The 24,854-nt window shown below is 42.7% G+C and overlaps 1 protein-coding gene across 2 annotated transcripts in view; it reads left to right on the top strand.

Moving 5' to 3' along the window:
• Positions 1 to 24,854, top strand: part of POLR3B (RNA polymerase III subunit B) — a 106,218-nt gene that overhangs the window by 31,834 nt on the left and 49,530 nt on the right. For both annotated transcript variants that reach the window (XM_046013525.1, XM_046013526.1), the window contains exons 11-18: positions 2,943 to 3,062; positions 4,765 to 4,899; positions 14,367 to 14,528; positions 17,178 to 17,378; positions 19,161 to 19,323; positions 20,430 to 20,583; positions 23,397 to 23,471; positions 24,337 to 24,435. In XM_046013525.1, the coding sequence (XP_045869481.1) occupies positions 2,943 to 3,062; positions 4,765 to 4,899; positions 14,367 to 14,528; positions 17,178 to 17,378; positions 19,161 to 19,323; positions 20,430 to 20,583; positions 23,397 to 23,471; positions 24,337 to 24,435 (1,109 nt within the window). The remainder of the gene's footprint in view (positions 1 to 2,942; positions 3,063 to 4,764; positions 4,900 to 14,366; positions 14,529 to 17,177; positions 17,379 to 19,160; positions 19,324 to 20,429; positions 20,584 to 23,396; positions 23,472 to 24,336; positions 24,436 to 24,854) is intronic.

The raw sequence follows: 24,854 nt of genomic DNA, 5'->3' as shown, positions 1-24,854 counted from the left end.
CTGACTAACTGAAAGCCAGTTAAAAAAAAAAAAATGCATTCATTGTTGTTTGAAAATTATCCTCTTTAAAAACTTTTTATTGTGGAAAAACAACACGCAAAAAATATACAGAAGAGTAGTATGAACCCCCCTGTACCCATCACCCAGCTTCAGTAATTACCGACAGTCTGCCGTCTTGTTTCATCTAAATCTTCACCTACTCCTCACACCCACCATTTGATTAGTTTTTAATACTTCTTATTTTAGGTACAATTTATGTGTGCAAAAATATACAAATCGTAATTGCATAATTTTACATAATTGATGTAGAATATTTTTTCATTACTCCGGGGAAGTTCTCCCTCATGTCCCTTCTTAGTCCCTTTTTACCTCCATCCTCTGATTTTCTTCCTCGCTGTTCTGATTTTTCACCACAGATTAATTTTGCCTGTTTCAGAACTTTATATGAAATTGTTCAGAATATACTCTTTTGTGTCCAGTTTCTTCTCCTGAGCGTACTGTCTGAGATATTGTGTCATTTGGCCATTATTGCTGAGTTGTATGACACTGTATGACTATCCCATGGTTTATCTTTTCCTGCAGATGGACATTTGGTTTTTTTCACTCTGGGTCTTATGAATAAAGTTGCTATAAACATTCCCATACAAGTCTTTGCCTGAACAGGTCAGCGTGTCTCTTGGGTAAATACCTACAAATAGGATTGTTGGATCAAAGAGCAGTTGTGTATGTAACTTTGATAAAGTTGGAACTGCTACATCTTTTCCCAAAGTAATTACCATTTTGCAGTCCATCTGCCACCCCACCCACCCCCAGTGCGTGAGAGTTCTGATCGCTTCCTGTCCTCACTGACATTTGGTCTTGTCTGTCTTTAATTTTTTTACTCATCCTACTAGGTGTTGGATGTTGTGTGTCCCATTATGGTTTTAGTATGCATTTCCCTGATGACTACTGATATTGGACACTCTTCATGGACTCACTACTGACTTTCTTAGTGACGTATCCAGATCTTTAGCTTGTTTTCCTCACTGAGTATCTTTTTAGTATTGAATTTCTAGTCCCTTAAAAAAAAAAAAAAAAGTATCCTGGGTATAAATCCCTTGTCAGATTTATTATTGTAACTCTTTTCTCTCTGTCCATTGCTTCCCTGTTCGTTATCGTAACTTTGTCTTTGATGAGCACTTTTAATTTTGATAAAATCTAATTATCAGGAGGTTTTTTGGTTTGTCTTATGGTTATCAATTTCTGTGTCCTGTGTAAAGAAATTTCACCTACCCCAAGGGCAAGAATATCTCCTCCTATGTTTTTTTCTAGAAGCTTTATAGTTTTAGTTTTTATGTTTATTTCTAAAATCCACGTAAACTGATTTTTTTATTTGGTGTGAGGTAGGGGTCAAAGTTAACATTTTACTTTGTGGATATTTATATGTAGATATTTCAACATTTGTTGAAAAGGTTTTCCCTCACCTGTTGAACTGCTTTAGTACTTCTGTCAAAAATCATCTGACCAGGGGTGCCTGGGTAACTCAGTGGGTTAAGCATCTGCCTTTGACTCAGGTCATGATCCTAGGGTCCTGGGATTGAGCCCTGCATGCGAGGGAGCCTGCTTTTCCCTCTCCCTCTGCTGTTCCCCCTGCTTATGCTCTCTTGCTTTCTCTGTCAAATTTATTTATTTTTATTTATAAAATCTTTTTAAAAATCCTATGACCATAAAAGCCTGGGTTTATTTCTGGACATATTGTTCCATTGATCTATGTGTCTGCCCTTACGCCAGTCTCACACTGTCTTGATTACCATAGCTTTCTAATCAAAAGTAGGTAGTAGCAGTCCTCCACCTTTTCTTTTTCAGGAGTGTTTGAGCTATTCCAGGTCTTTTGCATTTGCATGTCAATTTTAGAATCCATTGATTTTTGTTTTTTTAATCTCTCTCTTTTTCTAAAGATTTTATTTATTTATCAGAGAGAGAGAGAGAGAGTGCACAAGCAGGGGGAGCACCAGGCAGAGGGAGAAGCCTGATGTGGGACTTGATCCCAGGACTCTGGGATCATGACCTGAGCCAAAGGCAGATAATTAACTGACTGAGCCAAGCAGGCATCCCTGATTGTTGTTGTTGTTGTTTTTTTTTAATAAAAAAAAAAACCTCCGGGAGTATTAATTTCCAGGAACAATTACAATGTGTCTACTCATCAGTTTGGAGAGAATTTTTTTTTTAATATTTTATTTATTTGATAGAGATATCACAAGTAGGCAGAGAGGCAGGCAGAGAGAGAGGGAAGAAGCAGGCTCCCTGCTGAGCAGAGAGCCCAATGCGAGGCTCGATCCTAGGACCCTGGGATAATGACCTGAGCTGAAGGCAGAGGCTTTAACCTACTGAGCCACCCAGGCGCCCTGGAGAGAATTTTAACAGTAAGTCATCCCAATACTATTAAAGCTTCCAGTCCGTGAAAACAGCATAACCCTTGATTTACTTAAGTTTTATTTTTTCTCAGCAGTGCTCTGCAGCTTTCGGGATAGAGGTCTTCACATGGTGTGATTCCTCTTTTGAGGGGAGAAAAGTACAGCTCTGGAATATTAACTGTGGACTGGGGTTCTCTCTGGGTGGAGGGTTAGTGGCTGCTTCATATACGTAATGTGTATATGTGTGTGTGTGTGTGTGTGTGTGTGTGTGTGCATATCTTCTCATTTATATAATTTCCTACAGTGATCACGTATCAATTTTGTGGTAAGAAAACAAATTATAAAAAGCAAACTAGTTTATTGGACCACATATAATGCTACTTTTTGTCATTGATTCATGACAAATGTTGATTTTTGACTAAGCTTCATGCAGCATTCTCTGTATCCAGGATCCTCGTCGTTTTGTGTATAGTGTTTTGTTTAGGTAGGTGTTTAATAGATTCCCTCTGACGGGTGTCATTCAAACATGATGATATTCTGTTTTTATAGGCATTGAAATATATAGGGAACAAAGTAAGGAGGCAAAGGATGTGGGGAGGTGGACCAAAGAAGACGAAGATAGAAGAAGCAAGAGAGCTCCTGGCTTCTACCATCCTGACGCACGTGCCGGTGGGTAGCCCCTGTGCCGCTGAGAACGGGGGGCCCCGCGGGCCCGTCTGCCAGAGAACTTTGGGTGCAGGTTCACGTTATTTAATATCTAGTTCCATAAGAAAAAAGAGAGAGTCTAAAAAGACTAGGCTGCCCCATGGAAATAACTTCCGTTATCAGTAGATTATTTGTACTTGGGGAATGTTAGCCGTGTGCTGTCATTAGCATCGTGTTTCTTCTCTCTGGGTCTTGTTTCAATCTAAAACTGTGGTTTCCTGTGTTCACACATGTACGAGAGCTACCACTCGGTCTCACGGTTTTGGAGGACAGAAGTGGTGTTAGAGGTTTTTAAATGAAACAAACTTGCAGTGCCTTGCTCATATACTTTCTTTTATTATAAAATATGGGACATAAAATTGACCATCTTTAAGTGTATGGTTCTGTGGCCTCACGTACGTTCTTCCTCTTGTGCTACTGCTACCACCATAGACACTTCCTAAAGTGCTGGATGGCTCATCCCTTAGACCTTGGGTTTCAGAGTTCACATTGTCCAGCCTCCTTTACTTCCGGTGAAGGCGCTTGGGTCCAGACGAGCTGGATGGTTTGTCTTGTCCCCCAGCCGGTTACTGGTCAGAGATAGAGCTGGAATCCTTCCTCTGATCCTAGAACCCATGCTTGATACAGGTGACTCTCGAATAACGTGTGTGTTTTAACTACATAGGTCCACTCAGAAATGTGTTGTTTTTCTCTTTCAGCAAGTACAGTACAGTGCTGTAAATGTATTTTCTCTTATGATTTTCTGGATGACATTTTTTTTGTAGCTTACTTTATTATAAGAAAAAAACAGTATATAACAATCAAAATATGTGTTGTTTATGTTATCAGTAAGGTTTCTGGTCAGCAGTAGGCTATTAGTAGTTAAGTTTTGGGGGAGTTAAAAGTTATACACAGATTTTTGAATGTGTGAGGGGCTGGTGCCTCTAACGGTGTTCAAAGGTCAATTGTATTTATTTCTTACTTATTTATCATTAAACAGAGATTGGCCATGTTGGCCTGTGGGGTGTGGGCCAGAGTTATCATTCATCTCTAAGGTAATGTTACTCTAAGTGATAGAATTATTTGTTAGATAGTCTTGCTAACCAAATAGTCTGGTTGTGTAATGAGTTACCACGTGTATTGTTCATGAATGATCTAATTTAGGGGTCACACACTCTAGGAGCTGATCATAAAGGAAAGTCAAGGGCTCTGTGGAAATGGAGAGTAACCCACATGAACACAGGAATTTCTTATTTTAAAATTCCTTGCTGGCTAAAAAAACCATACAGATCTCTGATTCTGCCCTTTGGTTGCCATTTGTATGTCTTTTGAGCTAATTCAAAGAATTAGAAAATTCTTACTATGAAAGCTGGGACTCAACAGAACTTTAAACTCCTCTGGATGACTAGAAAGACCATTTTAAAGTCAAATAGCAACAGTGAGTGTCTCTGGCTCCCCAGTGCTTTTCCAGGCAGGCTTTCTGTCCCCAGCAGTGTCCTGGCCTTCTGCCATGGTGCCTGGGGACCCAGAGAAAGGAAGTGGCAAGTGTGAGTTAAAGACCAGCCCAGGGAGGGTTGGTGGGCGCCACCTCTTTGAAGGAGAGGCATGAAAGGTACAGGGAAGGAAGGGGTTGATAGTGGCTAACATGCATTGTCTCAGAAATTTTCTCTTAACTCCCGAATTACAGGTTAAAGAATTCAATTTCCGAGCGAAGTGTATCTACACTGCCGTGATGGTACGAAGAGTGATTCTGGCCCAGGGAGATAACAAAGTGGACGACCGGGACTATTACGGTAACAAGCGATTGGAGTTGGCAGGACAGGTGATTTACTTGCTTTATGTCAGCAGGCCTGAGCTTCAGGCATGGGGTTCCAGGTTTTTCAGAGCATGAATGCTTCCTCGAACTCCTTGTATTAAAACAGATAAAAGGGGAGCTTCCCAGCGTGACTCGGAACCTAAGGACTTATTTCTCTGCCTGCTTGCCCTTCCCCTGAAGCTCCTCTGTGGAATTCATGAAAGTCTGACGGCTCTGTAGGGCAAAGTGTAGCGTCTTGAGCAGGGCTTCCAGGGTCCCTGGCGAATTCCCGCCAGCGTGCCTTTCCAGCCCTGCCTTCCTCCAGGGCAGGCCACTTCCCCCTTCCCAAGCACACCTGGATGTTCTTTTATCCTCCCTGCCTTTGAGTTATGCCTTCTGCCTCAGTGGCCCCTGCCTCGTCTCCCTCTGTCCTCCCCCCGGTGAGGCGCTCCTGCCCATTCTTCATTCTTTGAGTCCCCCTCTCTGAAACTTCTGACTTCTTGGTTCAGGTCTATATTTACATGCTGAAGTATGCACGATTCTATACCTGCAAGGCTCTTTCCCTGTTAGACAGTAAGCTCATCGAGGACAGGAGTCACTGATACTCGTCTCTCGAAGCCCCAGGTAAAGCTACTGGGCCCCAGAGGACGTGTCGGTGAGTGACATTCTGTGAGGCACCTGCTCTTGAAGTGCATTTTGGTGGAAGAGAGACCGTGAGCACGTGAACAGGAAAGAAATGAGATAGTAGGAAACAATCTTATGTGTTTAAAGAAAACCCCAAACGGGTGATGTTAGAGAGCGGCGGTGTTGGTGGAGGGAAGGGATGTTACTTTTATCAGGATGATCAGGAAAGATTTCTTTGACAAAGTGATGTATTTTAAGCTGAGCCTTCAGACATTCCCCCTGAGACATCGGTGAGGAGAAGCCTGTCTCCTGCAACCTTGGGAACTGCATTCCAATAAGATACCCTTGCGCGTGTGTCCATCCCGCATGGTTCTAGCTTGGGGAGCTGGGAGACGGTCACTGGGCTGGGCAGGAGCTGTGGGTGTGGGGAAGACATTGGAGAACTAGCCTGGGGGCTGTGCAAGGGGGTTTGGATTGAGTTTCCTTGCTGTGGAAAACCACGGAAGAGTTTTAACCACGCAGGTGACACAATCTGATTTTCAGTTTAGAAAGATCAGATTTGGAGACAAACGGGGAAGGAAGCGAGCCAGTTAGGAGGCTGGGGCAATATTCCAGATGACAGATGATGGTGCCTAGGATAACAGGTACTACAACTAAAATTTAAAAACTGGGATTACAAAATGATAGCAGTTTTAGGTTTTGGAAAAGGGTTAGTGTCTGGACTACGGGGGAAGCTCCGTGTGGTTCATGGTTGGTGCTAGCAGGTGGGTTTTCTGCCACCTTCAGATTGACCTCTGTTCAGGGTCTTATGGATGTCCCCATCACCATCAGTCCCAATTTTTAGTTTCTTAATAGGAGGAAAATCATGCTGTTAGATGAGGCCATGAAAAAAAGTGTTGATTGTTTAGAGGAATAAGGAATGGAGTCAGGAGAGGAGAGACTATCCTGTTGCTTAAAAAATTAGAATTAAAAAGAGGTTCCCATGCGCAAGAAAACATTGCTTTATAAACAATGTAAAGACATAAAAGGCATTGTGTTGGCAAAAATGCGGAAAAACAATAGCTGCTAATTTCACAGCCCGTGGGACGAGGGAGTATAATGTGCTTCAGCTTTAGATAACAGAGCTGCCTTCCACTGGCCAAGTGGGTTCACAGAGCTTTCCCGCAGTCTCTCTGCCACCGGAGGGCTGGCAGGCCAGCCGCCAGTAGAGGTGTTAGCAAAACCTACCGATTTCAGGCTTAATCTTTTCACCTACCTTTTCTTTTTCGGTAATGTGTTCATTATTTGCTGAGCATTACTCTATTCTTTGTCTGCAAATTTTTTGTTTCTAATGCAGCTTGCTTTGTATGGATGAGATATGGAACGGCACCAAAAATCCGGCACCCTGGAAAGCCAGGGATTTCCACCCTGTGACAAAAGAATGCCGTCTTGACTTCAGAGATTGCCTAATCCCAGCTGTTCTGATAATGTAATTAAGGCTGCCTAATGTCTTTAATTTTGCAACCAGTTTGTGTGAAAAGGAGAATTTGGCACTCTGAAGGCTTAACACTAAATAGCAATCTCAAGACGCCTAATTAGAATTCTCTGACATTAAGCTAATTGGTGAAACTGTATTTCAGCAGCTTAACTTCTTTATTAATTTTTTTTTAGCATTTTCATTGCAAATCAATTGATGAGCTGTCAGCGTTTTTTCCCTTAAATATAATTTGCTCTTAGTGTTCCTGTCCTCGACAGGCTGGCAGGCCTCGTACGAATATTATCACCAGTGCTTCATCTCTTCTCATCCTTTTACTCTTGACCTAAATAATGTGGCTTATTGTGCGATGTGGCCCTGTAGTTTCTCACTGCCCCGTGAACTGGGGAACGTAACTTCTCTTAAACTGAAAATTTAGAGGTGGAGAAATTTATTGAGGCAGTAATTCTGTTGAGCGTGCCCTCAGGTTTTACTTGTTCAGAACGAGAGGTGTTTCCTTGTGTTTGAATCGGGGCCACAACCAATTCAGCTGGAACCCAAAAATCTTTGTCGTAATTTGAGACACGAAAGTCTCAGCGTGAGGGACTCGTAAAAATAGAGCTGACCTTTTGTGGTTTAGGTGAAGGGCATTTGCTTCTGTTCAGGATGCTTATTCAGGTCCCTTTTGCCAGTGTGCCCAGGGAGCTGCTGCAGTGGGCCTCTCCATCCTGCTCCCCCCTCTGCACCTGCTCCCCTTCCCGTATCCTTTCCTCTCAGGAGTGAGGCTGCTGGGTCTGAGTAGGAGAAAGGTTTCACAAGCTCTCAGAGGAGGAAGTTTTCTTTGTAGAACGCTTCTGACGTCGTACATTCAAGTCTAAAATTCTGCCTTTCCTATTTTGCAAAGTTGATTTTAGTAGGAAAGAGGAAGGACATGTCTAACTTAAAATCACATTCCACTTTGGAAATTCTTCAGTAGTGGGTAGCTCGAGGAGAAGACTCATTTGCTTTCAATATTTTCTTCCTTCTGAGTCCAAAATCTACCTATGGGTTATAGATATTCAGGACTATAGTCCGTATGGAACTTGGGAAATCTTTAGCTTACATGGTTTCCCTGAGTTTCAGAATTCCCTTGTAAGTAAATAGGGTATGTCACCCCCTCCCGTGATATTACTTTAATGTTTTGTTAGTAACTTACATTATAAATAGGTCAAACTTTTTCTTCCTCTTTTAAAGGAAGGGAAAAATGCCACAAAGGAAAAAAAAAAGCAATTAATTTGACAGAGGAACTCAGGTACTTGTACTATGTATTATATTTGATTATTGAAGAAGCGCACCTACTGTTTATTTGTAGTGAGCCACCGCTCTAGTTTCAGGAACTTTTTGTAAATGGTGTTCTGGTTATCTGTTGGTACGTGACATGCTATCCCAAAACAACCACCATTTCATTTCAACTCACAGTTGTGGGTCAGGAATTCAGGCAGGATTTGGCTGTTCAATTCTTGTTTCACATGGTGTAGATGGAGGTCACTTGGCAGTGTTCCGCTAATGGTTGTGGGGAAGGCTGGAAGGTTCTTGCCTAGGACCTGACCTGTCCAGTGAGGTGCCGTCAGTGGCTCTGGGCTGTGAATGAATGTTTCCCATGAACGAGACAGAGCCCAAGGGGCCTCCATGACCTGGTCTTCAGCTTTTTTAATTTCTACTGTATTGGAAGAAGCAGTTACAACCTCCACCCAGATTTGGGGCACTGGAAAGACTTGGGCCACACCTCAGGGGTCAGCCAGAGATTTGGGCTAAGTTTACACACATAATTTGGGGGTTTTCTCCCATAGCTCAGATCTTTTTCATCTGGGTCTTCAATCCAGTAAGACCGCGGGTCTGTCTCTGAATTTTAGCTTCTCAGCGTAGCTTGGACCCTTCTTACCAATGTGGCCTCCCCATAATTCAGGTAGTTTTAATATTTTGTCCAGACTTTATAACTATTATCAGCAGGTGAGTCCATCTAGTAGGAGCTCTCTTACCAGTTCTGGGAACAGAACCATCACCATCCTTGTCTGTTTTTAGGACTTTCTGTTCCATCCCATTGATTTGGCTTCTGTCGTTAGACTGTTTCAGATAGTCCTCATGGTTTAATATCATTTAATTTTTATTATGTAATTTTTAACATGAAAATAAAAATTAAAATGTTACATATATGTCACTTATGAAGGGAAGGGTACAAATAAAATCAGTACCCCCAGAGCCACTCTTGAGAAATTCTTAATAATCAACCGTTATTCATACCATTCCATTTACCTGTGTATTTCTTACTCTGTTCCTCTTTTTTCTCCCATCCTGAATTTTTGCACTTTTTAAAATTACATCTTTAAAAATTTTAAATGTTTTATTGCAATAAGTTTTGCTTATTTTTTGAGTTTTATAAAAATAGATTCATACCATATACATTTTTCAGCAACATTTTTCTTCACTCAGCATTGTTTTTAACATTTGTCTATATTGTTGCATGTCACTGTACTTCCAGTTTGGTATTATATTCCATTGTATATATGGAATATGATATGGTATATAAGGTATGTATATATTTATGATAAATAACACTTTATTCTGCCAGTCATTCCTTTCTATGATTTTCCCTTTTTAAAAAAAATATTGACATTCTTATTTGTATTTTCTGGTGCCATTATGCAAGAATCTCACAAATAGGAATGCTTAGTCGTAGAGTCAAGTTAAATCTTCAGTTTAACTGGAGAATGTCAAACTAGTTTCCCAAGTATTTGTCTGTTGTACGGTGTAGGAGTTCCTCATGATCTCTGTCCTGTGCCTTAGTATCAGACTTTGAACACTTTTGCCTAGTGGGTGTAAAGTGGCATATCCTTGTGGTATTGATTTGAATTCTCCTTATTTATTTATTTATTTATTTCGTAATTCTGGGTTTTGCTGATAGTATCCTCATGGCATCTTTATATTATATATTTCTCTGTCCTCTAAATTTTTTGTAAACCAGGAATCAAATTCAGAGGCTGGGTTATAGTCAAGATCTCTCTCTCTCTCTTTTTTTTTTTCTCCCCCATTTTATTTATTTTTTTCAGCATAACAGTATTCATTGTTTTTCTCTCTTTTTTTTTTTTTTTTAAATTTTTTTTGGCTAGAATGCTTCCTGGGTTGCATTGTGCAGTTGGCTATTGTAGCCTCTCAGGGAGAGCATGACTGGTTGTTTCTATACTTTGTGTCATTGAAATTGGAGATCACTGGGTTTAGGAGTGTGGGTCCCTGATTCATCTACTGTAAAGTTCCCCATCATCTTTTATCCTGATTTTTTTTTTTAATGTTTGGTGCTCAGTATTTCTTAGGATTTCTTTCTTTCTTTTTTTTTTTTTTTAAGAGTTTATTTATTTATTTGACAGACAAAGATCACAAGTAGGCAGAGAGGCAAGCAGAGGTGGTGGGGTGGGGGGGTGGGAAGCAGGCTCCCTGCTGAGCAGAGAGCCTGATGCAGGGGTTCGATCCCAGGACCTGAGATCATGACCTGGGATCATGACCTGAGGCAAGGGCAGAGGCTTTAACCCACTGAGCCACCCAGGTGCCCAAATCCTGATGGTTTTATTTAACAGCTGATGATGATCGTTCTATTACCCATTGTTTGACTAGGGCATGCAAAGTAGTGATACTCTAATTTATTCTTTCTTGTTTTTTTAGCTACAATTTTCAATAAAGAATACTTTCCTTTATCATCTCTTTGGTTACTCTGAGATGTAATTTATGTAGGAAAGGGCAGGGTAAATGCTTGCTAGATTTTTTTTTTTTTTACCCAGTTTATGGAATATGTTTTAGCTCTCTTGTTTCTTCCACAGATGAAGGTTTTTTTTTCTTTCTATCATCATAAACTTGGGAATTTTAACATTTTTACTTAAATGTTAGAATTAGCATTTCCATTTTTGAAAAAAAAAAAAAGCCTGCTAGTTTTTGATTGGTATTTTGAACTTATAGAATAAGTTGGGGAGAACTGATGTCTAAATAATACTGAGTCTTCTAATCTGTGAACATAGTGTATCTCAGATTCTTTTTAATGTCTCTCAGTAATGTTTTAAATGCAGTTTTTGGGGGGGGGGCAGTGCCCAGTGCTCAGTCAGTTAAGTGCCTAACTCTTTGTTTCGGCCCAAGTCATGATCTCAGGGTCATGAGGTCGAGCCCTGCAGTGGGCTCCTTGGTCTGCATGGAGTCTGCTTGAGATTCTCTTTCTCCCTCTCCCTCAGTCTCACCCCCTGCTAATGCCCTCCCTCCCTCCCTCTCTCAAATAAATCTTTTTTAAAAATTTAAACACAATTTCTTTTTGTATGCTAACCTTGTATCTTGCAGACTTGCTAAACTCACTTATTGGGTCTACTAGTTTTTGTTTTGTTTGTTTTTTAAGACTCTGGGATTTCTTATGTGGACATTCAACTTATCGGCAAGTAATGACAGTTTTACTTCTTCCTTTCTGACTTTTATATATTTTCTTTTTCTTGCCCTAGTGCACTGAACGCTACCCCAAATACCGCATTGAGTAGAAGTGGTAAGAACGGACATTCTGTCCTGTTCCTCAATTTTATAAAGCAAAGCTTTCCGTTACCTGCCCTTGCCTGTGGTATCCGGCCCTTGCTATGTACCAATGCAGGATTCTTGACCCAGGCAAGCAGTTTGGCTTCTCTCGCCTCTTCCATCTGGGCCTTGTCCTTTTCCCTGCAATTGGTGACCAGAGGGTTCGCTGGGCTTCTTGAAGCGGTAGGCTTGCTATTGCTTATTACTAGATACAAGGCTTATGGTGGGAGCAGGGGGCTGTCCTCTTCAGCCTCAGGGACAGAGGCTTCTATCCCTCTCTCAGTGCGGGTCGCCTTTCCCCCGAACTGTATTGGCAGGAGGGTTTTCTGATGCTTCTCTGGCAACTTGAAGCGTTTGCTTCATCTATGCAAAAGTCAGGGGAGACAGGGTTTTGTTGCTTGTTCCAATGAAGGAATCATCTCATCTTTTCAGGTCTTTTGTTTGACACCAGTCTTTTGGGAGCACGCCACGGAAAAGAACTTGTAGGTTTAGAACCTCTTATGTCAGAGGTTCTGAAGGATTCTAAGCTTCCACGAGAGTTCACATTTGGCATTTAGAAAGTACTTAAAATTTTGTCACATTTCTTCTTCTGTGGCAGATGTCCTCTCTGTCATGTGTCCTATCTCTCCCTGGACATCCAGCCCATAACCCTTGTATTCAGTTCCCTTGGGTGCCTTGCAACCTTAGCTCTCAGCTGAACTCCAAAAATGTATGATTTCATAGTTGATTTATCTTTTTTTATTATTAGAGTGGAGGGGGTATTGTCTTCTAGCTTTCTGCTTCTCTTGGATAGGGAATTTGCAAATCTTTCTTAAGCTCTCCACTCCCTCCAGAGTCTAGCATTCCTTCCACCTCTATTGTTCATCTGTTTCATGAAATCATTCATTAATACTCTTTTCCAATAATCTTAGGGTGACGGCTTAAACACTTTAATTTTTTTTTTTTTTTAAGATTATATTTATTTATTTGACAGAGGGAAATCACAAGAGAGGCAGGCAGAGAGAGAGGAAGGGAAGCAGGCTCTCCGCTGAGCATAGAGCCGGATGTGGGACTCGATCCCGGGACCCTGAGATCATGACCTGAGCTGAAGGCAGCGGCTTAACCCACTGAGCCACCCAGGCGCCCAACACTTTAATTTTTTTTTTCTAGCATAGGCTGAACTGTCTTGTTTCAGACTTGACTTTGGTCTCTGTTACCTTTACATCATTCTCTGCTTATATAGACTGTGCCCAGACCACTGGTCTGAGGATTGTTGAGTCCGTGGTTCAGTTTTCACTGGTCTGAAGAAGAATGAGCACGGATGGATGATTTGAGTTTTATTTGAGAGAGACAGAGAGTAGAGGTAGTGGCAGGTGCAGAGAGCAGAGGGAGAGGGAAAGGCAGGCTCCCCACTGAGCAGAGAGCCTGACTCAGGGTTCTATCCTCAGACCCTGGGACCATGACCTGAGATGAAGGCAGACGCTTAACTGACAGCCACCCACGCGCCCCCAGATGGTTTGAGTTTTTTCAAGCAAATTGTATTTACTTTTTGGGTTTTTCTTCTGAGATTATTCGCTCTGCCGTTTTTTGATGTTAAAATGTCCTTTCGAAGATGAGATGATGTCAGAGTAATTGGTGGGTATTGTATTAGAAGTTTTTTATTAAGGAAATATTACGTAAAGACAGAAAAGTGGATGAAACATGAATTTCAGCTCACCAAGTTGTTATAAAACGAATACCTTTGTAAATAGCACTCAGATCGAGAAATAATACCATTTGAACACTTCAGTAGACGTTCCCCCTACAGCATGTCCCTGCCTGATCAAAATCCTCCCCCCACCAGATTTTTATGGTATTCATGTCCTTGCTTTTCTGTAGAGTTTTGCCATTAAATTAGAGTTCAGTTTTGGTGGTTTTGAACCTTATGTAAATGGAATCATACCACACATATTCTGTGTGTGGTTTCTGTCACTCAACATTATGCTTTTAAGGTCCAGCCATGATCTTACTCATTTCGTTTCAATTTTGTTCATTTTCATTGCTTTATAGTGTTCCATTATTTCGAGTTTGCCACAGTTTATCTAACCAAATCTTATTTGTATGGCTTTCAGTTTTTAGCTTATGCAGATAATGCTGCCGTGAACATCTTGTATCTGTAGGGACGCACATTTGTGAAGGGCATTGATGCTCAAGGTGCCCTTCCCCCACCAGCAGCTCCTGCATCTCCTGGGAACTTGTTAGAAATGCAAATTCTTGGACCTATTGAATTAGAAACTGTAGGGGTGGGGCCAGCAGTTTGCGTTTTAACAATGCTGGAGCACGATTACCAGGCTTGCTGAAGTTTGAGCAGCTCTGCCTTGGGGATGTACCAAGGGGAGGAACTGAGGGGGTTTAGGGAAGACTAGATTAATGGCAACTGTCCTCCAGGTAGTTGTTCTGATTTACGTTTTTACCAGGGACAGAGGAGAGGTCCAAATGGCGCCACATCTTTGGGGTTGTCAGACTTTTTTTTAACAGTAATTCTCCTCCTGCACCCCTTTTTGGGGTTTTAATGATCTTTATCTGTAAGATTAAAACTTAGGTCATTGATCAGCGAAATCGAAATGTCTGGAAGTGACTGGTCTAAATTAAATGTCCTTCAGTGCAGAAGTTGTGTCAGTGTTTTTTTGGTCTCATTCCCAGTGCCTCATAGAGTGATAAGCCCATAGAGAAGTACATGTTTATCGAACTGAATTTTAAAATATTTTTTTATGGATAAGCAGTTTCCCCATCTTTTTAAAAAAACAGTTAAACACCTAACATTTATTAAATAGACTAGTAATGCATTTTGAAATTTCATCATATGCTTTTTTTTTTCTTTTAGCTTTTGTCACTTCTTTTTGAAGATTTATTCAAAAAATTTAATTCTGAAATGAAGAAGATTGCAGACCAGGTGATTCCTAAGCAAAGAGCAGCTCAGTTTGATGTGGTGAAGCACATGCGTCAGGACCAGATCACCAACGGCATGGTGAACGCCATTTCTACAGTAAGAATTCAGTCATTTGGCTAGGGTCTTGGGACTTAGTTACACATCGATTCCGTGGAATGGAAGGACTTTGGGGTCTCGGTGAAAAAATATATTTAAAAGGTGTTTTTACAAATCATAAATTTTCTATTTTGAAAGAGTCTGCAGTTTAAATATCAATCACTAGGAATTTTGTTACTATATAGCTTCTTTGCCAAATTGTCATCCCTGTTGTATAAAGCAATAAGAAAACAGATCCTCTTTCATGGAGGAAAAATCTTTTAGTTGAACTGGAAATAGCCATTCTTTTCATGGACGCTTTTTCCCATTGTTTTCTGTGTTAAAACTGACATAGTGCAAGTAGGTTTATTAATGATAACTTTGGTCCAAAACGATACAGAGTGTTTCATTTCATTGTAGGTTTGTATTCCTCAGAGGGCTATCAGCTGTTCCTGATGTGAGTGACGGATTCAGGCCTCGGCAGCTGCCATGTGTGCAGGGCCCCTGGCTTTCATAGAAGGTTATCAGATGGGTTTGGGTTCCCTTTCTTTTTTTTTTTTTTTTTTTGGGTTCCCTTTCTTAAAGCATCACGCCTCTGCGTCTATCTGATGAAGTCTCGTCGTGTTTTGCATGGCAGACATAAGATTGGCTTTATAGATGGGGTTTCACCCCAGCAGAGTAGTGTGGAATAACAACACGTGGATAAAGAATTTGTGGCAGACTTGCCGCCACGTGTGTCTTTAGAAACCAGCCAGTGGATCTGTGCGAACAGCCCCTGCGGTGACAGCCACCTCTAACCCGGGGCAACCCGGGCCCTTTGTGCCCATCTAGGCACGTTCAGGTCTTGTGGTCCGCGCCTCTGTGAAAGCAGATCCCCGGGTATTAGAAGAAACTCTTCCAAAGAGCACTCAAGCACACGTCTGGTAGAGTGACTTTTCCTTGCGTCCTGACCCATGATTTTCAGGTCACAATAGCTTTTTAGAGTAGTTCTTTTGCCCCCTAGTGACACCACTTTACCTCCTGGAGAAAACTGCTTACTCAAAAAGTCTGCAGGACACCTTGTTGCAGGTGGACCCCAGCGCATCTGCGTCCAGGAGAGGATCAGCTCTAAAATTCTCTGTATTTAGTAGCAAATTTTCAACAAACACGTTTTCTCCAAAGGCAGTTCTAGACTCCTTGTCTGCTCCTCTTCTCCCTTTTGTAAGACTCGTGCAGAATACTAGAACAAACCCTCCCGTTGGACATCTCGGCTTCACTCCCCACCTACTTCCTGTTTGCCAACAGCTGCGGCCTTATTTTAGCTCTGTGCAGAATATTTATTTACCTTCCTCACGCCTACTCTCGGGGCGCCAGTTGGTTTACGAGGCCTCCCCCGTTCAGAGCAGGAAAGGAGTTAACTGAAAAAGCAACAGAAGAAGTTAACTCGTGGAGTAATGTGTTTGCTCTGTTCCTTTGCTGTGTAATGGACAGTTTATTCCTATAATTTAACTCTCCCAGGTTTTCGGAAACCTCAAACTTCTACAGTGATAGATCTTAAATAATAATGATTACGCTTTAGTTTGTGAGAGAACTCCCCCAGAGTCCCATATTTTAATTCAAGCGGATCACCTTATCTCCTTCTGAAACTCTGACAATTTTTCTCCTGTTAGTATTTTTAGCCTGGGATCCCTGAGTCCTTCCCTGGAAGTGGGATGTAAAATTTTGTGTTTGTGGGACTAGGTACATTTTTCCCAAGAGAACACACATAGCTTTCATTAGAATCTCAAAAGAAAAATGAAGACCTCCCATTTAGCAGATGTAATTTTTTCTTTTGAATCAGAAAGATTATTGAATCAGTAATTTTTTGGGACATTTTCTACTTCACTTTTCTATGCGTACTGTTTTCTACTATTTATGTTGCCATGAACTGAAAATTTAACCATTCCTAACCTTCATCTTTAAATTATCTTTCAGAGTATTCAGTGTGTGTATTTAATACAGTATATTCAGTGTATAGGAGATAAACTAAATGTTCAAGATTTATTTCCTATACACCTATTTTAAGATTGACATGATAGCCACAGAACATATATACTATCTCTTCATATAAATATATATGCAATTTTTAACCTTGATTAAGAAGCCTACAATTTATTCATTATCCCTGCTAACCTGCCATTGGAGTCATTTTTTTGGTCATTTTCTATTATATTTTCCTCTAATTCAAACAGATTTTGGAAGACATCCAAATAATGGCATATTCCCACATGAAATTATCTCTTTGAGCTTTGAGCTACTTTTACCTTAAAAAATGTGTGTAGAAACGGTTAGTGTTCTGTTAATTAGCCTACTGCTTCCAGAGGAAATCTCTGGTTGAACTGGCTTATTCAGGATATAATTAGTTCTTCAGAAAGTAAACACCGGGACGAGATAGTGTTGATACATCAGAATGTTCTGACCTGGTTGCTAGACGCAGGTGATATTCACGAAAGCCTTAGAAAGCCCCAGTGAGTGACCTGGCTCAATTTTCATTTTAACTGTGATATTTTGATTTTTGAATGTACGTCATGGCTCTAATTTCACAAAGAAATCGTTTCTGTGATGAACTTCTCAAAGTGACTGCAACATATCAGGCAACATATGAGCACGTCAGAGGTGGTCTTATGTCTTTTTTTTCCCCCCCCTTCACAGGGAAATTGGTCTCTAAAGAGATTTAAAATGGACCGCCAGGGTGTGACTCAAGTGCTGTCCCGCTTGTCGTATATATCCGCACTGGGCATGATGACAAGAATCTCCTCTCAGTTTGAAAAAACAAGAAAAGTGAGCGGTCCTCGTTCCCTCCAGCCATCTCAGTGGGGAATGCTCTGCCCTTCGGACACTCCTGAGGGAGAGGTGAGGTCCCCGCGGCGTCTCTGTTATGTCGGAGCGAATTCCTGTTGCCGGTGTTCTGCTTCTGCCCCCATTCCTGCGGGCCACATCCTTTCTTGGGTCAGCCACTTAGGTGGCAGAGAAATAACTGACGCAGCCTGTCAGGACATCATCAGTGTTATCCGAAAGCCAGTGCCAACAGAGGCAGTCGATTTAGTCTCTCACCTCAATAGAAATATGGTCCCCGTGTTCTTGCTTGTTTTAGCCTGTCCCCGAGAATCAAGCCATGCAATGACGAGGGGATGAGAATGTGAGAGAAAATTGAGAGACTCCTCACCTTTGGTCACGGGCATCTCTTTTTAAGCAACTCCTTATTTTCCTTGGGTGTACCGAGAGGGCATCAGACTTGGCAGTGACAACCAGCAGGGGTACAGACCCGGGCAGCTGACAGAGGTTCTGCACCATGGCCCTTTCTCCTTCATGCTGACCGTTGTTGGTGTCGCCTGATTCTGTTCCTTGTAAACTGCAAACTTCCGGAGGAAGGAACCTTGTTAGGTTCCCACTGCGTCACAAGCTTCTAGCTCAGAGCCTTGTTTTCGGGTATCTGCTGAATGAATCAATATGTTTGTTATGACATGTGAAAGATGTAAGTTCCAGAATGTGGGAATTTGTTTGACTCGGGGGAAGTGAAAATAGAAGTCCATACAGAGTTAAGATTTTTAGAAAATTACCATTCCGTTCCTAATTTATCTTAAACCATATGGAAATTCACACTAGAATTATGCAGCTTGTCAAATTTGCATAACTTATACCCATTGGGCTTTGGAACACTGAATTTCCCAGAGTTTGTTTCAGCTAACCTCCTTGAAGTACCTATCTTGTGCATCACCACAGCAGATGGTTTGAAAGAAGCAGAGATACACTCTACACGTTACGCGTCTCAAGTGTTTTGTTTTCTACTTGCTGTGTTATGTCCTTGTTCATATTTTGTCTTAGACTGTGTTTTGGTTGTATAAAAGTTTAAAAATATTATATTCCTTTTTCATTTTAAAGTTATTCTAAATGTACACCAAAGTTGCAAAGATAGTAAAAAGAATTTCCTTAGTCCTTCACTTAGATTCCCCAAATATGAACATCTTACAGGACCATCGCTCAGTTATCAACCTGAAATTCACATTGGTAACAAGATTATAATCCATAGATTATAGAATCTAGACCTTACTCAGTTCTTGCCAGTTATCACACCAGTGTCTCTTTTCTGACCCATAATTACACTTGCTTCTTGCCATGTTTTCTTAGTCTCTTAATCGGAGCGGTTCTTTGGTCTTTTCTTTGCCTTTTCTACCAGGAAGCTTTATAGGATACTAGGCATTAAATTTGTTGACTTGACTCATTTCTGGCCACTTGTATATTGTCAGGTACCCGTACCCATCGTGTTTTCCTTTACTGTTTCTGTGCAATGTCATCTTCATGGCCGTGGCGTTCCGTCATCAGGGAGTAACAGCTTATGTAATCAGTTTCTTTTTCAAAGGAGCATTCATGAGGCCATCCATATTTGCTGTTTCAAATAGTACTTTGCTGAGCATTTCCGAGGCTAAACCTATGTTTATATCCTTGTTTACTACCTTAGGATAAATTCCTCCGTGTATACATTTTTAAGCCTTTTGTCTGAATCTCCCAAGTGTCCGCTACGAGGCTGTGCTGCTTTATGTTGCTGCCAGCAAAGCGGTGAGCTTTTTTCAGACACAAACCATACCTGGTATTACTAACGGTCAGTCTTAGAAATGACTGTCTTCTGTTTTTTAGGCATGTGGTCTGGTGAAGAACTTGGCCCTCATGACACACATCACCACGGACATGGAAGACGGGCCCATTGTTAAGCTGGCCGGTAACCTGGGCGTCGAAGATGTGAATCTGTTATGTGGGGAAGAGCTCTCTTACCCAAACGTGTTTCTCGTCTTCCTCAATGGTGAGTGTGTTACGGAGACCTGTGGCGCCTGATGGGTCTTTGGGTGGGGAGATGGAGGGAAGCTCTTGTCATCCAGGTGTTTAAGGACAAATAAACTTCAATTCTGGGCCCAAGGGGCCTTAAGTTAGAGGTAGAAACATGGTGACAGAAACCGTTACCCACCGGCTTGTCCTCAGGGTCTGAGAGGGTCCCGCTGTCCGAGTCCAAGGTTACTTTGCAGACACTGGCTGCCTTCTGCCCTTTCACAGCTGCCTGCTGGTCCACTGTGGGAAAGGCTCAGCACGGTATGGTTAAGTTCAAGCTTAACATGTGAGACATTCTGCAGAAACAGATCAGCCCTGACAGCGAGTTGACTCACATTCCGCCGCTCGATGACAGATTGTCGGCAGCCTGTGGCCAGAGGCCCTCTCCTTCGGCTCATGCTTCAGTTGCTGCTGTTACCCACTGCAGAGTATGCCAGAGCCTCGGCAGTGAGGGTGCCTCGTCCTTCCTACTTGGGATTTGGTGGTCTGGGTGCCTGTCCCCTCTCCTGTCCCCCAGGTGCTTGTCCTGACCTGCTATCTTCCATGCTCTTCTCCCCCTTCCTCCCGCTCTCTGCACAGGCCGCTGAGCAGCAAAACAGGGCTGGCCCCTGGCCACTTGCTTCAGTCTATCCCTGTGGCTAGCACAGACTGAGCTCTTACTTGCACTGTCAGGCAGGACCCTCTGAGTCCTCACGCTGGCCTGGGGCCCAGGGTCCACCTTCCCCATTTCTCAGATGCCGATGACAGGAAGATCAGTCAGAGAACAGCAGTGATTTGGCGCTCAGCAGGGCTCGAAGCATTTCTTGGAGGAGCGACTCCTCTCACCTCACAGCAGCCCTTCGGAAGTGATGGAGCCAGTGTTCCAACCCGGGGTTCTGGACCCCGAGGTCCTGCACCCAGCATGTGGACTCGGGTGGTCGGGCGCCGCCAGCCGCTCCGCTCCATGGCTGGCCTGCGGCCTGTGGGTTGGCCGCCTGGCGGAGTGACAGAGTCTGCCGGGCGCGACTCCGTGGGGGGCGGCTCTTCGTCGGGTGGAAGAGTTCTGTCGTTGTCGCTCTGAGAAACATGCTTCTCTCTGCTCAGGTAACATCCTGGGCGTCATTCGAGACCACAAGAAGCTGGTGAACACGTTCCGCCTGATGAGAAGAGCGGGCTACATCAACGAGTTCGTGTCCATCTCCACAAACCTCACGGACCGGTGCGTCTACATCTCCTCTGACGGAGGAAGGCTGTGCAGGTATGAGTGGCTGAGAAGAGCCATGTTTGCTTCTGGCAGAAAGTGCTCGTTTCTGTCTTTGAATCCACTGTCACCTCTTTCCCTGTTGAGCTGAATTCAGTTCGGGGACACCTCGTGCGTGTGCATCTGGGAGCTGAGGATTGGAAGACTAACAGAGTCGGTCTCTGCCCTCAGACAGCTCAGTCCATGGGCAGAGGCAGAATGATGACTAGTAACAGCCCGCCGTGCTAGCGATGGTGCTCGCTGCCGTTATTTCTGATGTCAGTAGGTACACCGTGTGTGACGCTTTAACTCCACTCGGCCGGGTAAGGGTGGGTTCCCTTTCTCATTTAACAAATGTGGAACGAGACGTGAGCAGCTTACCCAAAGCTAGATGGTGGCGGGGTCTGTTCTTGTCCATCTGGCTCCAGCAATCATGATTTTACCCACTGTATTCTACTGCTGTGAGCTGAGCCTTCAAGGATGAGTGGGATCGTGTTTCCTGGACGAGGGAGAAGAGAGAGGCTGGGGAATGGCAAGGATAAAAACATGGAGGCACGAGCGAGTTGCATTAGACCCAGTGGATAGGTGCCTTCTTGTCATTCAGCACATGGTAAGTGCTTACTATGCGCAGGTACTGGCCAAGAGGTGGGGCATAGCATTGAGTGTGACAGGGTATCTGGTCTTGGGGGACATCCAGGGACATCAGCTGAGGATGGTACCTTGTTTCATAAGCCTCTGTGGGTTTTTCTGTGGTGGTTTTTTGTGGACCTCAGGTAGGGCGAGGGCCCAGGTAAGTGAGCTAGCAATGGTGGGAGTGGTGGGAAGGCTGGGGCGTGGAGATCTGTGAGAGCTGAGAGTGGACTGCCCTTGTCTGCCCAGCATCCAGCTTCTCCTTCCAGTGACCCTCCTCACTTTCCTTTGGGGACTGCCCCTCCCCATTGGCAGTCTTCTGAGAGCAGTCCGGTGCCCTCTCCTGCTCAGCCAAAGGTCAGACACATGACCCTAGCTAGGCCAGTCACACTCTCTCCTCAGAGAATTTGAATCCCCAACAGAATAACTCAAGGAAGAAGTGGTTGGAACTGATTCATCCTGACAGCGACACATGCAGGAGACTGCCCGTTACCCCTCCCCTTCTGGATCCTTGGGATCCTTTTCTTTGTGAGGCTGGGCATTTTACCTTTTTTTTTTTTTCCTCCCATTCTTCTCCTTCTAATAAATTCCTACACTTTGAGTAAATTCCTTCAAAATTTTTAAAAAAAATTTTATTAGTAAATTCTGTTTTTGCTTCAATTAGCCAGAATTGGTTTCTGTTCTTTGTAACCAAAGAACCCTAGGTGATGACGTACCTCTGAGTCCTGACTGTCCCTCACTGACTTGTGCGGCTCTGACTTTAGTACTTTCCTCGGCTGGAAGATGTAAACGATCATGATACCTCCCTAGGGTTGTCCTGAGAACTAACTGATAGAAGGTGTGGCGAGTGCCTTGTGGGTTCCGGGCACATGTTAGTTGCTTATGTATAACTGTTAACATAGTCAGTCAGGGTGGGGAAAACAGTAACATTTTCTTAGGTTACTCTTTTTGGGGATTTTTCTCTTTCATTACATTGAGTATATTATGGAATAGTCTGAAAGAAAGGATTTATATTTTAGAAGTCACCTTACAATGGCCTGACAGAGGTCTGGCAGGACGAACAGCTAGTTTATTGAGCAAGTAGCTTGGCAGTGAGGTAGCTGAGTGTGACTGCTCCTGTCTCCTGCGTCTGTCCTTGTCCTCACTTGTGAGTCTCTTGGCCCGAATGCCCTGCGGCCCTTGAATGAGGTAGCAGTGCTCTCTGCCTCCCTCCCCAGAAAAAGCCCGGATTTCGAGGTAATGTTGATTTCCATGAAAAGTTCACTCAGTTCATTTCTCAGCAACTTGTGTTCCCCTTTTGTAATTGTGCAGCTCTTCTTCTTAACTGTTTAAAAGTGCTCATTAGTCCACAAATAGTTATTTGGACTTTAGGGTAGAGCGCACAAGTGTCTGGTGGTTGCTCGCTCCTCTCTCTGAGAGCTGCTTATCCAAATAGCAACAGCCCTTGACGTTTCAGGGCCGCATGCCATCCTTTGTGTCCGTGTTTCCTTGTGGTGGCGAGGCCCTCGGCGGCGGATCACCACTGACAGTTACAGGTTAATCTACCAGAGTGCGGAGACCAAAAGCTCTCTCTACCTCACACCCATTAGCTCGCTCAAAATCACAACGTAAAAAGGCTTTATTCTCTGTAAATGTGTAGCTTTAGGTAACCTGCCAGTGTAGCCTAGTGATGTCTGTCCAAAAAGAAGCCCCTCCGAACAGCGGATGTCCGTCAGACCCTCTCTTCTCAGGGAGACATTGTTCTCCTCAGGGACAGTTCTCTGCCTGCTGGCTTCCTGGGCCGTAGACCACATACTCCTGTGTGGTGTCCTGTGAAATGCCTTTGGTATGATGTGTTTACACCGTCCGTTTGAAAAAATAAGACAGTAAAGATTTTGTTTCTAGATCTTACTGAGGATCATTTTTGTGTGGCCTTTCCATTTAAAACCAGATATTTCCTAAGATACTTGGAGGAAGTAATGTGTGTGCATTTGTGCATGTGTGTACACACATGCGTGCTCTGACATGTGCGCATCTGTGAATGTGTACGTGAGGAAGCGCGGATAGGCCCTTACACGCTCATACGTGCAGAGAACCCCTCAGGTCCAGGAATTGGTTTGATCACGTCCCACCTTCCTTCATTTCACTAGTCAGTGTACTTGCTGACTTAATTCTTCTTCTGAACTGCTGCGAATTTGTTATTTTTTTTTTTTTCATTTCAGACCCTACATAATTGTTAAGAAACAGAAGCCTGCTGTCACGAATAAGCATATGGAAGAGCTGGCTCAGGGGTACAGGTAAATGGCCAAAAGCAAATCCTCTCAGTCTCCTTCATAGTCATATATATATATGATTTAATCAGCAATGGCTTTATTTGATCTGAGCTTTTAAGAAAGTATATTTTCATTTTTAGTCTCTTAATTCCTCCCTACTCAGTGTATCAGCCTATTAAAAAACCTGTTCCTCGCTATGTGAACTTGTCTAGACTTTGTAAAATATTTACCAGTTTGTATCATGAGGATCAGAGTGTTGGTGTAAATTAGCTCACTGTGAAGGAAGAGAGGGATGTGTTAATGTGGATGCTGGGGGTCTCATCACAGGGGCTCTTAAAAGTCATAGAAGATATTTTCAGAAGTGGGGACCAGATTGGGGCGCCTCGCTGGCTCAGTCGGTTAAGCATCCGACTCTTGATTTTAGCTCAGGTCATGATCTCAGGGTCCTGGGATCGAGCCCCACATCGGGCTCTCTGCTCAACGGGGAGCCTGCTTTCCTTCCTCTCTCTCTGCCTGCCTCTCTGCCTACTTGTGATCTTTGTCAAATAAATAAATAACATCTTAAAAAAAAAAAAAAAGATTCTCTCTCCCTCTGCCCCTCCCCACCTCAACCCTGCGGGTGCCCTCGCACTCTAGCTCTCTCTTCAAAGAAAGTGGGGGGTGGGGGCGACCAGATTGACAAGTATCATAGATGTTTTTATTTCAGTGATTTGCGATCACTCTGTGATCCAAAAATAACAGGTTTCAAGCATCCCAATATATTGATACTTTCTGGGAGAGAAAGGTGCTTTGGGTGTACATGAAAGCCAGTAGCCTCCTCCATTACCACACGTAAAACATTGCAGTGAAATGCTTATTAGTAATGTACATTTCACCAATATTTTCCTAGGAATTTTGAAGATTTCTTGCATGAGAGTCTAGTCGAGTATTTAGATGTCAATGAAGAAAATGACTGTAACATCGCACTCTATGAACATACAATTAATAAGTAAGTAGGATCCATAATAACCATAATTAAAACCTGTTCTGATTATAGAAATTGCCTTTTCGTTTCATCTCTTCTGTTGTGTTGCCTCTTAGTAGGAATTGTTAGAAGTATACTGTCCTGTAATAAAGCATAACCCATCATTTATCCCAATGTAGGTTTATCACAAAGTTGCTAAGTCTTTAGACTTAATCTTTTCTATTCATGTTACACTTAGTGTGTATTTATTAAAAGGAATTGAATTGCTTCTCTGATTCTGATATTTGATCATTGTCAAAACTGAAGTAATAGATCAGACTACGTAAAGCTGTATTTCTGTCTTCTGGAGAGGACCTCTATTTCTTGTTGATACAGGGATTTCATATATTCTATGTTATAAGGATGTCTCTGAATTTACATGCAATATAAAAAATGGTAATATG

The sequence above is a fragment of the Meles meles genome, chromosome 7, assembly GCF_922984935.1.
Source record: "Meles meles chromosome 7, mMelMel3.1 paternal haplotype, whole genome shotgun sequence".
Classification (NCBI taxonomy): Eukaryota; Metazoa; Chordata; class Mammalia; order Carnivora; family Mustelidae; genus Meles; species Meles meles.
Note: the sequence above shows the minus strand (reverse complement) of the source record. Positions and strands in the feature narration are given on the sequence as shown.